The sequence below is a fragment of the Diabrotica undecimpunctata genome, chromosome 5 (genome assembly GCF_040954645.1).
Source record: "Diabrotica undecimpunctata isolate CICGRU chromosome 5, icDiaUnde3, whole genome shotgun sequence".
Taxonomy (NCBI): Eukaryota; Metazoa; Arthropoda; class Insecta; order Coleoptera; family Chrysomelidae; genus Diabrotica; species Diabrotica undecimpunctata.
In genome coordinates, this window is record NC_092807.1 from 107,466,626 (window position 1) to 107,482,281 (window position 15,656).

Here is a 15,656-nt window from a genome sequence, read left to right on the forward strand (position 1 = left end):
AGGAATTGTAATGACAGTCTTTTCAGATCGTACAATTATTGTACTTAACATTTTCACTTCACACACTCAAACAAACAAGACACTTAAAGTTCATCGTGGTCCTCATCTTTGGAGTCAGAATCTGCATCTATTTGATCTTCTTCCGAAATACCGTCTTCGGGTAAATCTTCTTCTTCTTCAATTTGTTCGTCTAATGGCACTCCAAGTGTTTTCCTCATCATTGCTTCGATAGATTCGGCAAAATCTGCGGTTTCCTGAAGCATATAACCAGACCTAAAATAAAAAAAAAACAATTGATCACTATCTAGAACTAGGCGAGGCATAAAGCAGTAAAGTGTCCAAAACCTACCAAACTTTTGCAGTGATATTATATAATACTACATACTAAATATGCAAGATTAGATATTCCCAGCGGTACAGTTTTACTCACTGAGAACGGCCCACAACTGTGGTCGTTTTAAATCAGTGGTGTTCGTATCTCTGCAAAATTACACAGTTTGTCAATTTATATCTAATTTACCCATTATTTAATTAAAAGCTAATTCACATAAATATGTAGTTCTTCTGGAAAACATTTACTTATTCTTTTTGCGGCATTCAATGCCATTTTTACTTATAGTCTATTGAAATGTTACATTTTTATGCCTTAGCGTGCATTTCTTAGGGGACACAATTTTATTTTTTTTTATGTGTTGGAAGGATAAGTATCAGCTTAAGTTCAAGTTTGTGGGGTCACCACCATTCTCCCCCGGCCGCCATCTTGTAAAAAGGGACGAAAGAGTTTTTACACTGTACCTCGTAAACTAGCAACCCCACAATTTTATTAGACATTATTTATTTCAAATTAATTGTCTACAACTTCATTTTTATTACTTTTAATTGTAAAATGGAAAATAAAAAAGTTATAAACAAAAATAAATAAAAATAATTGAACAATTTTAGGATTTATACTCTGAAAAAATGGAAGCACCGAGCAAGAGATAACCAGCAGATTAGCACAGACAAGAACATGTATTAAACAAATGAACAGGGTACTGTGGGATAGACAGATTATCATAAATACAAAGAAGAGAATTTATACCACCTTGGTACGCAGTATAATGGCCTATGGAGCAGAGAATTGGGTAATAAATAAACGAAACTGGTCCAAAATCACAGCAACTGAAATGGAGTTCATGAGAAGAAGCTGCAGAGTAACAAAAATGGATCGCATCAGAAATGAGGAGACAAAACGAAGAATGGCAGAAGAACAATACATACTCAGCTACATCGAAGAAAAACGTTTAATTTGAGAGAAGAAAGTGAGAAGAACAGATCATACAAGGTGGATAGCAAAGATTTCGGATTGGAGCCCAATAGGAAGGAGGAAAAGTGGTAGACCCCGAAGATCATGGAGAGATGAAGTGGACGAGGCCATGGAAAGACGAGACCTTAGAGATGGAGAATGGCAGACAGCTGTAAAAATCCTTGTATAGATAGATAGATAAAGATGATCCTGAACATTGGGGCTAGAAAAAGCTTGAAACATTTTAGATACCAATCCAAACTTTCAAAACTCTAGCACCCACCGAACTTCTGAAATACATTTTTTGCAGATACAAGCGAAACTGTGAAAGTATATGAGGTTGCCGACAGGTAAGCCTCAAATGCTCTCCAGTGTGCCTGAATTGTTCTGGTGATAGCTGCAGTGACATCATGGAAATATTAAAATTAATCGAAAAATTCGAAGATTAATTACCCACAATGACGCCAATTCTAACTTCCGTTCTTTCGCAAACCCTCACCTTCGATACTAAATTAGATCCTGAACCGCACCCTGGACCATAAAAGAAAATGAAAAATAGTGGAAAACAACTTTTTAATTATATATTTATATCCGTTATTATCTCGCCTGGAAATTGTCAGTGAATTAGGCCTAATAGGGATACCACTTAAAAAACGCTCCTCCAGACTCTACCTCATAGGTGGTAGGGAAAAGGTTGATAGTATGTCAATAAAAGTTTGATAATAAACTAATAATACCATAGGAATTTTAACAAAGTAATAAATTATATAAATAAAAAAATATATAATCAAAAACTAAGCCTAATGGTTCGATTTTATAGTATTCTTATTAGTATTCAAGGATCCGGTAACTTCGGAGCGCTGTAAAATCCAGGAAAATTAATGAAATTAAATAAATTTGTAGTAAAAATTACTCTATGAAAATCCCTCTATAATATTAGTCTGATGTCATCTTATCGTAAACTGACCAGAAAAAAAGTTGAAACAAAATTTTCTATGAGTTGCTAATTTACGAGATACAGCCCGAAAACTCTTTGCACCCGTTTTTCCAAGGCGATGGTAGGGGCACAAGGATGGCGACCCCAAAAACTTTTGAACTTTAGCTTACAGTTCGCACCCCCACACATCAAAAAAATAAAATTGCGTCCTCTCAAAGATGTAATCTCAATGTAACTTTTCAATGGACTATTAATTTTCCCTGCATAATAAATTATATTAATCAATGATGGCCAATATGTAGAGAAACATCACAAATTATAAAAATTCTAAGATCAAATTTGGAAAATAATGTAATCAATAAATTGATTTACCTCAACGTGGCTGTTCGGAACATCATCACGGCCATATTTTTAGCCGTCGGATCACTGGAATCATCAAGTACTCGTTTAAGAAGTTCTTTCATCAAAGGATGTCTCGGATTTATTTCCAAAGTTTTCTTCTGGTTAAGGTAGTAAGTACGTTGTGGATCGTCAGACTTTTGATGGGCGTTGGATAAAGCCAACCTTTCCATATTTCCAGTCCAGCCGAACAGACTGGCGACCAAAGCGCAAGGTGAATCAGACAATCTTTCGGAAACGGTGGCCTTGGCAATATCATTCTTCAATGCATCATCGGCCAACCATTTGGTGAGAGGTTCGAATGTTTTCTTTAATTGCTCCAATTGTTCTTTGCCTCCTTCGGCTTCCGTTAGACTGAAACCTTCTTTGGCTACATTCTGGAACTTCTTGCCTTCGAATTCGGGAATTGCGGAGATTGCATATTCACCAACAGCTTCTACCAGGAATAGTACTTCATAACCTAAAAAATATATACATTAAGAAAAAAAATACACAACATAATTGTTTGTCTTTATTAAATAAATTCAACATTTACCAAAGGAAGAGAAGTAAACAACGCAAACGAGGAATGAGTTTTTATCAATAAACAAAAGAAACAGGAAAATCACGGCAACCATAACACCTATTCTCCGAGGAACTGTCTTGATAAAGAACCAGATAAATAGATCAGAATTACATTTTGAATACCTAGTAAATTACAAAATTTTAAATGTATTACTGGTAGCATAGTTAATAGAAACTACAGGTATCTACTAACTTTTGTGATTAATATATACCTATAGAAAGAAAACTTACATATTTGTTGCAGAGAATGTGGTGTTATTGAAGTGAAAACTTCTCACTTTGTGTATGAGTAAAAAACATTGAATCCACGAGAGATTTTCAAATCGCACAGCTCGAGAACAGCTAGACGGATAGAGACGTATAAGGTCTCGTTGGAAAGAGGATAACGTAAGTACAATGACAGAAAAACAAACATGGCGGCATTACCAAAAGGACATTACATCATATCTTCGTTGTTATTGGGGCGATTGGAGCGGGTGATGCGTTCAATGAAAGGAGAGGGGATAACAAATATAAATAACATTATGTGCTTACCTTTACGTAATAACCTTTCAACGAAGGGTGACTTTGAAACTTCATCTTTGGAAGACCCGGCAATGTAGAATATTTTGTCTTGCTTTGGTTTCATTCTCTTTACGTAATCCGACAAGTTGGTTAAACCGCTTCCGTTGGACGACAAAAATTTCAACAATTTGGCAAGCCTTGTACGGTTGGAAGGGTCTTCGATAGCTCCCAGTTTTATGTTGGTAGAAAATTCCTTCCAGAATTTATCATATTCGTCATCGGGAAGTTTTTTCAGCATATCAAGTACTTTTCGAATCAATTTTTTCTTAATTACCTAGTAAAAAAGTTGACTATTAGTTATATAAAGAAACAAACTATGCAATCTTCAAACTCAATTTGAAGGTATCTAAGTACAACCTTAAATTGCAAATAAAAAAAAAATAAAAAGCCAGACACTTATAATCGCTTACCTTGATTAATTTGTGTTGTAGCGTCTCCCTGGATACATTCAATGGTAAATCATCAGAATCTACGATTCCTCTAACAAAACTAAGGTAAGATGGCATCATATCGTTGAATTCATCAGTGATAAAGACACGTCGGACGTACAATTTAATATTGTCAGTTTTAGTTCCGTACCTAGAGACAGATATATTATTAACCTTTTAAATTCAAACAAATAACCGAAACAATGATCACACTTATTTATGGTTGCTTCAAAACCATGGCAGAACAATAATTTTAGATGAAAATGAACTCAATAGTTTATGTACAACTTATGGCTACAGATCTTTTCTATGATAACAGAATAGTATTCAGTATTCCCCTGTCCAATCTAATGAATAAGACTGTAGTAATCTGGAGTTGTTGAAAAATAATAAAAGTCCTGGGTCCAATCAAGTCTACGAAGAAGTGGTAATATATATATTGTTAAACTTCTTTACAATAACTTTATTCAAACACCAACTTGTTTACAATACTTTAACAGAATGACAACTATTAACTTCGAAAGAAGATAAAAAGAAAGTATGGGAAGAATAATTGGAGAAACTTTTACAAGATCCAATACAAGAGCCCACCATTGAAGAAAATTCAGGCCCCGAAATCCTACCAGAAGAAATAACAGCAGCCGTCAGACAAACGAAGGATGGAAAGGCACTGGGACTTGATGAAATTCCTGCAGAACTGCTGAAGCTATTAGATGTAGAACAAATAAAAATAATAACTGAAATATTTAATGAAATATACAAGGCAGGAAAAATACCAGTAGAGTGGCTCAAATCGGAGTTCGTACCATTGCCCAAAAAACCAGGAGCAACAGTTTGTGAAGACTATAGGAACATAAGCCTAATGAGTGATCTACTGAAGCTCTTTTTAAAAGTCATCCACAAAAGAATTTACCGGAAATTCGAGGAACAAATTGCGCCCAATCAGTTTGGATTTGTGAACGCCGTTGGTACGAGTGAAGCTATATTTAACGTGCAGGTATTGTTTCAGAAATGTAGAGATGTCAGCTGAAATGTTTTTGCATGTCTGATTAACTACAAGAAGGCTTTAGATAGAGTCAGGAGAGAACAAATGATGGAAGTGCTGAAAAGGACAGGGATTGACGGAAGAGACTTAAAAATAATAGCTAACCAGTAATCAGCGGTGATCTGAATAGATGGAGAATATACAGATCAGGTCAAAATCTTAATGAGAGTGAGACAGGGGTGCATAATTTCATTACTGTTATTTAATCTGTACTCGGAGAACATTTTTGAAGAGGCTCTAAAAAATATTGATGAAGGCATCTCAATAAACGGAGTCAAGCTCAATAACCTGCGGTATGCAGATGATACAATAGTGTTTTCTAATACCATAGAAGGGCTACAAAACTTAATGAACAAAATAACGGAAACAAGTAGAACATATGGACTGGATATAAACACCAGCAAAACCAAGCTAATGATCATCAGCAAGGAAAACATAACTGGAGCAAATCTGTACGTGAACCAAATGAGAATTGAAAGTGTCTCACAGTACAACTACTTGGGAATTATAATCAATAAGTCGTGGGACAATACTCAAGAGATTAAATGTCGCATCGGAAAGGCAAAAAGTGCATTCTTGACTATGAGCTCTGTGTTCAAGAGCCATGACCTCACCCTAGAAACAAAAATAAGGCTCCTTAAATGTTACGTGTGTGCTTCTGTGGACATTGAAGGCGGAAACTCTATCAAAACCTCAGACTTTTGAACTATGGTTATACAGAAGGATCCTGAAGATACCATTTACAGACAAAATCACCAATGAATAAGTACTGCGGAGGATGAACACAACCGCGGATTTGGTCAACAATCTGAAGGACCGTAAGCTGCAGTACTTGGGACATATGAGAAATCAAGGCAGATACGAGCTACTCCAATGCATTTTGCAAGGTAAAATTGAAGGAAAGAGCCTCAAGACGAAGAAGAATATCCTGGCTTGCTAACCTGAGAGCATGGTATAGAAAGACCTCAACACAGCTATTTCGTATAGCAACCAACAAAGTCATCATAGCCAGAATGATCGCCAACGTTCGGAACGGACAGTCACCCTAAGAAGAAGAACTTCGAAAACTCAAATACGAGAACTACTGTTATTAAACTGTCAACTTCCTGCGTGTATACACATTTTCTGATGTTCCAGACATTACTATGGGATTTTTCGATGATATCTCGAACAGTAAGTTTCGGATAAAGTCCTTTCTTACGTTTGGGTTTGTATAATCATACTGAATCACCCCTTTCGAAAGTTGTCCCAGTCGCATGCATGTCGAGCCTGGCCTTGTCTTTAGCACTTCGAAGCTTCAAACTTTTTTTACTAGCAAATTCCATATACTTTTTCCAATTTTTTTTTCAAATGTTCGATGTACGTCAGGGATGAACGTCATCTTAGCAGGGAGGTAATCTTCCGGAAAAAAAGATCTTGAAGGAACTTATTTTCTCTTCCGTTGATTATCATCGATGAAGAATAACCGGTTGCTTCATGTTCGGAACTTCTATAGGCTTCAAATCCATCCAAATGGTAGGGTTCTTACACCCGTACCATGAACAAAAATTTTTTAATGTGTTTTTTAACTTTTAAATGAAAATTTTATATTTTTCCAAAAATTAGATCCCTCTTTAGTAGTGGTACTTTATAATAAACTTGACCATAACTCTGAGGATGACTTTGTAGGCCGAAAGCGCTGAGCTAGCAATTAATTTTTTTACATACTTCAAATACTTTTCTTTTGCATTCTTTCATTTATCATAAGTGTGTACAAAAACATGTCAGTCTTTTGTAAAGTACTACCGGTTAATTCATTTTCATATATGTCACCGCAGTAGAGGTTATACAATAAAGAAGACAGCGGTGAACCCTGTGGAACTATTTGTTGCATTGATAAAGATTGGGAATATGTTCCATTAATTTTGGCCATACACCTACATCATTTTAAGAAAATCACCAACAATCAATAGTAGCGAAGAGAGCAGTTCTTTATGCCAAACTATTCTTCTTGATTTAATTGTTTTTGCGGTATTTTTGGTGTATTCTGATATTTCGAGGGCTGAGAACCATAGGGTTCCAAGCGACAGTTTGTACAAAACTCGTTTTTTAACAGAAATCTATTGTTTTTTAAATTCTGCATATAATGGTATTGAAAGTTCTGCGATTCGTTGACAGATAGCGCCACAATCAAGTGAAATCTAGTTCCAAGCGCACGAAATGGTTTAAAGTTAGAACCATATGGTTCCATGTACTATAGTGAGAGTATTGGTGAAAGTTACATGTGAGTTTTATCAGTTAAAATTATCATTTTCTTGTTTACAATGTCCTCTGTGACCGAAAATGAATCTTGGGAGGATTATTGTAGCTCCAGTTCTGAATATATTCCAGAAAAAGCCCATATATACTGTGCATTTACAGAAGAGTGATTCGGGCACACTACACTCTGATAAAAGAGGGAAAGGGACCAAAGATCGCATTTAAAGCAAAGAAATCTAGACCCAACAGTTAACGTACAAAAAATGTATGAATTGTACATTAAAATGTACAATGCAAACAATATACCTCCACAAAAGCTGTCGTTGTATAGACACATTTTTAATTTTGAGCATAATCTAGAGTCTTGCAACCGAAAACGGATAGGTGTGACGTCTGCGAAGACTATAGATTGGTCAAAAAAGAGAAGAGGGTGCAGGCAGAAGAGCAACAAGCATATAATTCCCATATTAGAAAGAAATTGATAATGCGCCAAGAACGTGAAAATAACAAAAAAACAGAGAACTCAAACTGTGCCATTATATGTTTTGATCTGGAAAATGTCATAAATCTACCTAAATCTGAAGTCTATGTGCTGTTTTACAAACAGAAATTAAACGTATACAATCTGACAGCTCAGTTCTGCTGATTCAGAAGTTTACTGTGCAGTATGGCCAGAAACATTATGTGGGAGATCAGGCAATGATTTGTCTAGTGCCCTTATACAAATTTTAGAGAAAGTAGTTTTAAAACATCCAGAAATAAATGAGATAATCACGTGGAGTGATAGTTGTGTTCCTCAGAACAGGAATTCCCTGATTTCAGTAGCAATCACTGACTGCCTTAACAGACATCCTAATATCCAAATGACAACTATGAAATACTCCATACCTGGTCATTCGTGCGTACAGGTTGTCGATAATATCCACTCTCGCATAGAAAAAGCTATGAATGTTACCAATATTTGGTCTCCACTAGCATTTATTAGACTATTGTTAAAAGTCAACAAACGAAAGCCATTCTGTGTGATTAATATGAAACCAATACACTTTAAAAACTTCAAAAAAACAGCATCATTATACCAATATAATAAAATACCTTACACTAAAGTATGTCAACTACGTTTTGTGCAAGGAGACATGTTTACTTTTCAGTATAAGCTGAATGATCACAGCGCCGAATTTTCTACAGTCAATGTTAGTAAAGTTACCAGCAGTATTAGGAAGAGACAGAGAGTGGTTCCCATAAATAATTCCACTGCTAACTTTGTAGTAGCTTCGGCCGATAACACAAAACCCAAATCTCTGACTGCGAAAAAGCTTGAGCATATTGAGTTTGCGTATAAATGGATGTCACTGGAAGATCAGAATTACATGAAATGTTTGATTTCTGAAACGAAGCAGTTTATAAAAATAAAAGTTTTCTACTCTTCGTTAATTTTCTTCTTCCTTTGATCCTTCCAACGTCATGGTATAGGCTATTATTGTTAAAGGCAATAAAGTCTACAATGATGACATAATATGTCATAATATGACATTTTTAAAACTTTAGATTTATTTAGGGACACAAAGTTCCAAGTACAGCTGTTACAGTGCCCTAAGGTTCCAAGTACAAGTGTAACATTTTGAAAAAACCATGAAACTTGCATTTTATATCACAACGACAGCATTGTTTTAAGAATCACTGTATTACCAAATCCTTAAAAAATAATATATAACATATCTGACAAAGTACAATATTGTTAAAACCGTTTTATTTGACAGCAAACTTTAAAATTCGTCTCCTGAAAATTTTTGTAAATGTCGCTTGGAACCCTATGGTTTTCAGCCCTCGATTTGTAGGGTGATATTTCATATGTGTATCTTCAATATCCAATTCTACTGATGATATGACACATGCGAAAGTTGTGCTGTGTGATTTATTTGGTGTTGAATGTTTTTGGTTAGAGTTTGTTTCTTTGTATTCTTTGATAATTTTTGACTGGACTAATGATTTCAGCTGATAATTCTTAATTTGTTGTTATAAAAAAAATTAGTTATAGTTTTGCTTCATGATGTATTTCATTTGTAGTGTATAGCTGTGTGAGTTGTTCATTAAATTTGTTGTTGTTCAAAATATTTGAATTTTTTGTTCATCGTTTCTTTGAGCAGTTTCTATGGGACAGAGCTAGAAGTACAGATATACGATGTAGATGCAAGGTGAAGAACATCAAGAAATGGGTAAGAAATAAAATAGTAAAATTGAACTATCACATAAACCGAATGACAAAAAATAGAGTAGTAAAGACAGCAAGAGACCGTTCCCCAATAGGAAGACGATCAGTAGGAAGACCACGAAAACGATGGAACGACAACTTACTGGAGGCACATGTCTACTTAAAAAGAAGAAGAATTTGTTGTTGAAATAGTTCTGTGTTTTTTTTTACTGGGTTTGCTAATGCGATGCTCTGTGACGTCGTTTTTCTTTTCCTCTGGCTTTTTTCAACACTCCGTTGTGCTCTATTATGTTTTTTGACTAGTATTTCTATCTTTTTACTAATACTAATTAACTTTAAATCGATTTTTAATTATTATCGTTAGCTAATTACAGAACATATAGATAAATTTACTTTAAATGCGAAATGGTTTAATTGTTAAAAAACAGATATACATGATTCGATTGGTTAGGCACTAGATGTGGTTATATGCCAACATTTGGATGACGCAATATGTTGGTTTTCTTTGAAAATAATCACGTGCCTACAATTTTTTTGTGACTATCTAGTGCATATATTAGAAAGAAATGGGATACTAAAAAAGGCCATGAGAAGAACTATACAATGTCATAATAAATATAAATAAATGTGTGAATTAATCTAACCGTGAGCATAACTTTGTAACCATGCAATACAAGGATAAATCACTACTTACCTATTAAAGCTTTCATTATATAAAGCTGCACATTAGGAACATATAACAAAGCTTTGAATGTAACTTCTCCTTCAGCAACGAAATGAATTTTGGTAAGTGGATCTTTGGTATCTTTGGTCAGTGCCTGATAAAATTCATTATATTCCGCATCCTCAACCTACAGAAAAAGACGAAAGTGTATTAATATCAGCGGCCTGTAAAAATAATATGAAAAGTCATCCTAAAACATCATTCTCTGATTTCACCAACATGCACTACCTTACTGTCTCCAACCTATTCTTCTTCAGTCTATTGTTCCCTACAAAAATTTGACAATCAGCAACTCTTTACATAAGAAACAAGAGGATAACTTGGAAGTATTGGCAGATTTGTTCAACGCGGTGTACGATGCGGGAATAATACCGCAAGAGTGACTGAAGTCAGCGTTTATAACCATCCCTAAAAAGCAAGCAGCAAAAAAGTGCTTTAACTATCGAACACTGAACATCATGAGTCTTTATGATACTTTAAAAGTACTGCTTAAGGTACTATTACCGTAGAATACTAAAAAATGATACACCTTCGACAATTTTTTTGGTATCTTAGCTATTATATATAGCAATCAAACTTATTTTTATATATTATTATATAACTTTTAAAGGTTATAATTGTTTTCTTTTTTTTTAATGGTTACTGTATTTTAAATAGGACGCCAAAATTTTTTCGTCCAACAATTACTGCTCTTTGGCGGACAGTTAATCTCTGTAAAGGCAAATCTGAAATATACAATTTGAGAGAGGTTTCAAAAAAGAAGTGTCCATACGTGATAGTTTACCAGAAAAATAAATTAAAAACAAAACAAAATGGCGGACACTTGCAAAACTGTTCAAAAATTTACCTTTTTTTCGACTTTTTTCAGTCACAAAAATGTTATTTTTTTTTATAAAATTGTAGTAAACTATCATAGATAAAACAAAAACACACAAAATGCATCAAAGTTCATTAAAATCGACCGACTAGATCCGGAGATAACGATCCGCCAGTTTTAAAAACGTAGTTTTTCTTAAAATCTTTAATTTCCGTATCTAGTAGGCGGATTTTAATAAACCTTGACGCATTTTGTTTGTTTTGTGTTTCTCTATGATAGTTTACCACAGTTTGACCAAAAAAAATTATAATAAAATTTTTGTGGCTGAAAAAAGTTGAAAAAAACGTCAATTTTTGAACAATTATTTTGTTTCTTTTTAAGAATTTTCAATTTTTCTGGTAAACTATCACGAAAAGGCACTTCTTTTTTAAATACTTCTCGAAGATCCAAAAAAAAATTGTTGAAAAGGTGACACATATTAGCATTCTAGATCTTTTTTTTTTCTCTGAGGGTGGAAATTTTTAAAAACCCCACCAGTTTAACCCATCTCTAGGGATGGCTCGCGTGTGTTGTACTCAGAGTAGAGGAGTACATCCGAGCCCATTTCCCTTAGAAGAAGGAGGTCCTGCAAACAGATGCCTTCCTATCATCCCGCCTATCAACAAAACCACCCTCTCCTACTTGTTTGCAGTTGACTGTACAATATTCCTTTCTCTCCTTACTTGCCGTCATCTTCACGATCATCTCTCTCACAGTTACAGGGTTCATACCTATTTCTCTATACATTCTGTTTCTCTCCAGTGTCCATCTATTACACTCCAGCATTGTGTGAGTAACAGTGTCAAGAGTATTCACAATATAGCCATTTATCTGTATCTGTCTTTCTGAATCTATGAAGATATATCCTAAAACACCCATGTCCTGTGAGCACTTGTGTCAGCAAGTAATCCAGTCGCCTGTGACCATAGTCCACCCAGTCCCTTAGGCTCAGGATCAGCATCTTGGTCCACTGAGTAACATCTTCTGTGTTGTTCCACTCTTCTTGCCATCTTTCTATTGATCTTTCTCTTTCTTCTTTGTTTATGGCTGCTGTCAAATATTTTCTTCTCTCATAGAGATGTCTCCTTTCTACTGATAATACATGCAGATACAGTCCTATAGGCGCATGCTCCACGCAACAGACTTGTTCTGTCTACTCGTACCATGAGCCCTTTTTCGGTTGCCTTAGCATTCTAGATCTAGATGGTAATAGTAGCTTAAAGTAATATATAAGAGAATAGATCAAAAGTTAGAGGAAAATATGTGAGATGCAGTTCGGGATCCGAAATGGAATGGGTACTCGAGAAGGACTATTTGCCATCACCATACTGATTCAGCGATGTTGTGATGTAAACGTTGACCTACACTTGTGCTTTGTTGACTGCGAAAAAGCTTTCGATAAAGTAAGACATGAAAAACTAATATCATTACTTTTAAATAAGAACATTGACACTAAAATTATAAAAATAATCCAAATATCATATTGGAACCAAAGTGCCATAGTTCAAATTGATGGACGACAGTCAGAAGAAATAAGATCTGTAGAGGAGTTAAACTTTAATAACATCAAAGTGGGAGTTACCGTTAACGGAAAATTAATTAACAACTTACGAAATGTAGATGACACTGTTATCATTGTAAAGAGCAAAGAAGACATACATCTAATCGAAATTTAAGTATGAATAGTGCTGAGATGAAAATTACTGTAACGCTAAAAACGAAATATATGCTAATTACGGAAGGACCATAAAATATACACTACATATTGAGAATAAATGGTAATGTGTTAGAACAAGTAGAAAAATATCAGTACTTTGATCAATGATCCCACTGCAGAAATAAACAGGCGAATAGAGCTTGCTAGATCAGCATTTATACGAATGAAGCAACTCCTGTATATAACAATTACCTATGTAAGATAGTTTCGAAACAAATTCAGATTTCTGCTTTAATCTGGAGCCTTCTAAAAATTGCAAGACATGACCAGACGATGATAAAGGTGTTAAAGAAGACATGGGGAATCTAAAATTTGCATTCCACGACATGTCTATTCATCTAGGCAGAAATCCTAACGAATTTGTTTCTCGTACTCATACAGAGTAGATCCGAAGAAAATGAAAAAGACAGAAAAGATTTTATTTCACGTTCAAAGCGTCTATGTATCTATTGATACGTATTTCGCTTTAATAAAGCTCATCAGAATAGTTATTCATAGCCGTTCTTAACGTGAAAAATAAAATTCTCTGTCTTATTAGAAGTAACAATAACATGACTTCGTTATGGACGCAATAGCGACATCTGATAGAAAAATCGGTAAGATAGTTTCGAAACAAATTCAGATTTCTGCTTTAATCTGGAGCCTTCTAAAAATTGCAAGACATGACCAGACGATGATAAAGGTGTTAAAGAAGACATGGGGAATCTAAAATTTGCATTCCACGACATGTCTATTCATCTAGGCAGAAATCCTAACGAATTTGTTTCTCGTACTCATACAGAGTAGATCCGAAGAAAATGAAAAAGACAGAAAAGATTTTATTTCACGTTCAAAGCGTCTATGTATCTATTGATACGTATTTCGCTTTAATAAAGCTCATCAGAATAGTTATTCATAGCCGTTCTTAACGTGAAAAATAAAATTCTCTGTCTTATTAGAAGTAACAATAACATGACTTCGTTATGGACGCAATAGCGACATCTGATAGAAAAATCGGTAAGATAGTTTCGAAACAAATTCAGATTTCTGCTTTAATCTGGAGCCTTCTAAAAATTGCAAGACATGACCAGACGATGATAAAGGTGTTAAAGAAGACATGGGGAATCTAAAATTTGCTATTGCAATATCGCAATATTGCTATATCGCTATTGCGTCCATAACGAAGTCATGTTATTGTTACTTCTAATAAGACAGAGAATTTTATTTTTCACGTTAAGAACGGCTATGAATAACTATTCTGATGAGCTTTATTAAAGCGAAATACGTATCAATAGATACATAGACGCTTTGAACGTGAAATAAAATCTTTTCTGTCTTTTTCATTTTCTTCGGATCTACTCTGTATGAGTACGAGAAACAAATTCGTTAGGATTTCTGCCTAGATGAATAGACATGTCGTGGAATGCAAATTTTAGATTCCCCATGTCTTCTTTAACACCTTTATCATCGTCTGGTCATGTCTTGCAATTTTTAGAAGGCTCCAGATTAAAGCAGAAATCTGAATTTGTTTCGAAACTATCTTACCGATTTTTCTATCAGATGTCGCTATTGCGTCCATAACGAAGTCATGTTATTGTTACTTCTAATAAGACAGAGAATTTTATTTTTCACGTTAAGAACGGCTATGAATAACTATTCTGATGAGCTTTATTAAAGCGAAATACGTATCAATAGATACATAGACGCTTTGAACGTGAAATAAAATCTTTTCTGTCTTTTTCAATTACCTATGTGTTTTTGTAGTTCTATATTTGAATTAATGAATCCATACTACGAGTTTTTATTATTAAATGCATTTGGTTTCAACTAGAACTCTCGTTTTAATATTTTTGTAGTCATATGAAGATATTTTTTGTGTCTAGCAATATATGTTTAAAAAACTAGTTACCTCAGTTGGTTTTCTGGTCCAAATCGGTTTGCTGTCATTCAACAACTCCCAATCCCAAACGGTCTTTTCCACTTTTTTAGTCTTAGGTTTATCTTCTTCTTTTTCTTCCTCTACTGCCGCATCATCTTCATCGGCTGACGGAGATGTTTCTTCAGAAGCATCGTCATCTAAAGGTTCTTCAACTGTTTCAGTGTGACTAGTCCATAAGTAAATTGGGAAATTGATGAATTGGGAATATTTTTTAACAAGATTGCGAATGTTATCGTGGTCCAAGAAATCTCTGGCTTCTGATTTCAGTTCCAAACTTACAGTTGTTCCTAAAATTAGATAGCTACATAAGCCGCTTAACTTTGGTTCTGAAACTATTTTCTTGTAACATTTCGATATTATCTACTATATTTGATAGGAGGAAAACACAATTTTAATTGAAAATACTCTATATTACTCAATCAATATAGTAGATATAGAATTTTTCATACAAGAGCAATGTTACGTCACGATTTATACAAACTGACGTCACTTGTATTTAAAATTTTCTTAACACAACTTAAAATATGATAACCCTTAAGAAGCTTCTTGATCATTTATAGACGTGAACATGCTATTATAACAAGAAAAATGTAATCGTGATTACATTGAGAATTTTAGAAATTATATTGATTAAATATCTAAAAACATTTTTTATGAAGAATAATATAAATTTTATGAAACAATTGTCTAAGTTCCGTACTATAAAAATATTAATATTAATTAAATAGGTTAGAAAATCATATGCCACTGATACGGGTATAATTCAAAC

At 34.3% G+C, this 15,656-nt stretch overlaps 1 protein-coding gene across 1 annotated transcript in view; it reads right to left on the bottom strand.

The window, feature by feature from the left end:
• The window catches only part of LOC140442418 (uncharacterized), a gene marked incomplete at its 5' end in the record, with an annotated part of 80,026 nt that overhangs the window by 63,406 nt on the left and 964 nt on the right, over window positions 1-15,656 (bottom strand). The window contains 7 exon segments of the mRNA XM_072533490.1: window positions 87-273; window positions 2,595-3,081; window positions 3,720-4,023; window positions 4,160-4,328; window positions 10,367-10,386; window positions 10,389-10,523; window positions 14,858-15,174. Of these exon segments, the coding sequence (XP_072389591.1) occupies window positions 87-273; window positions 2,595-3,081; window positions 3,720-4,023; window positions 4,160-4,328; window positions 10,367-10,386; window positions 10,389-10,523; window positions 14,858-15,174 (1,619 nt within the window).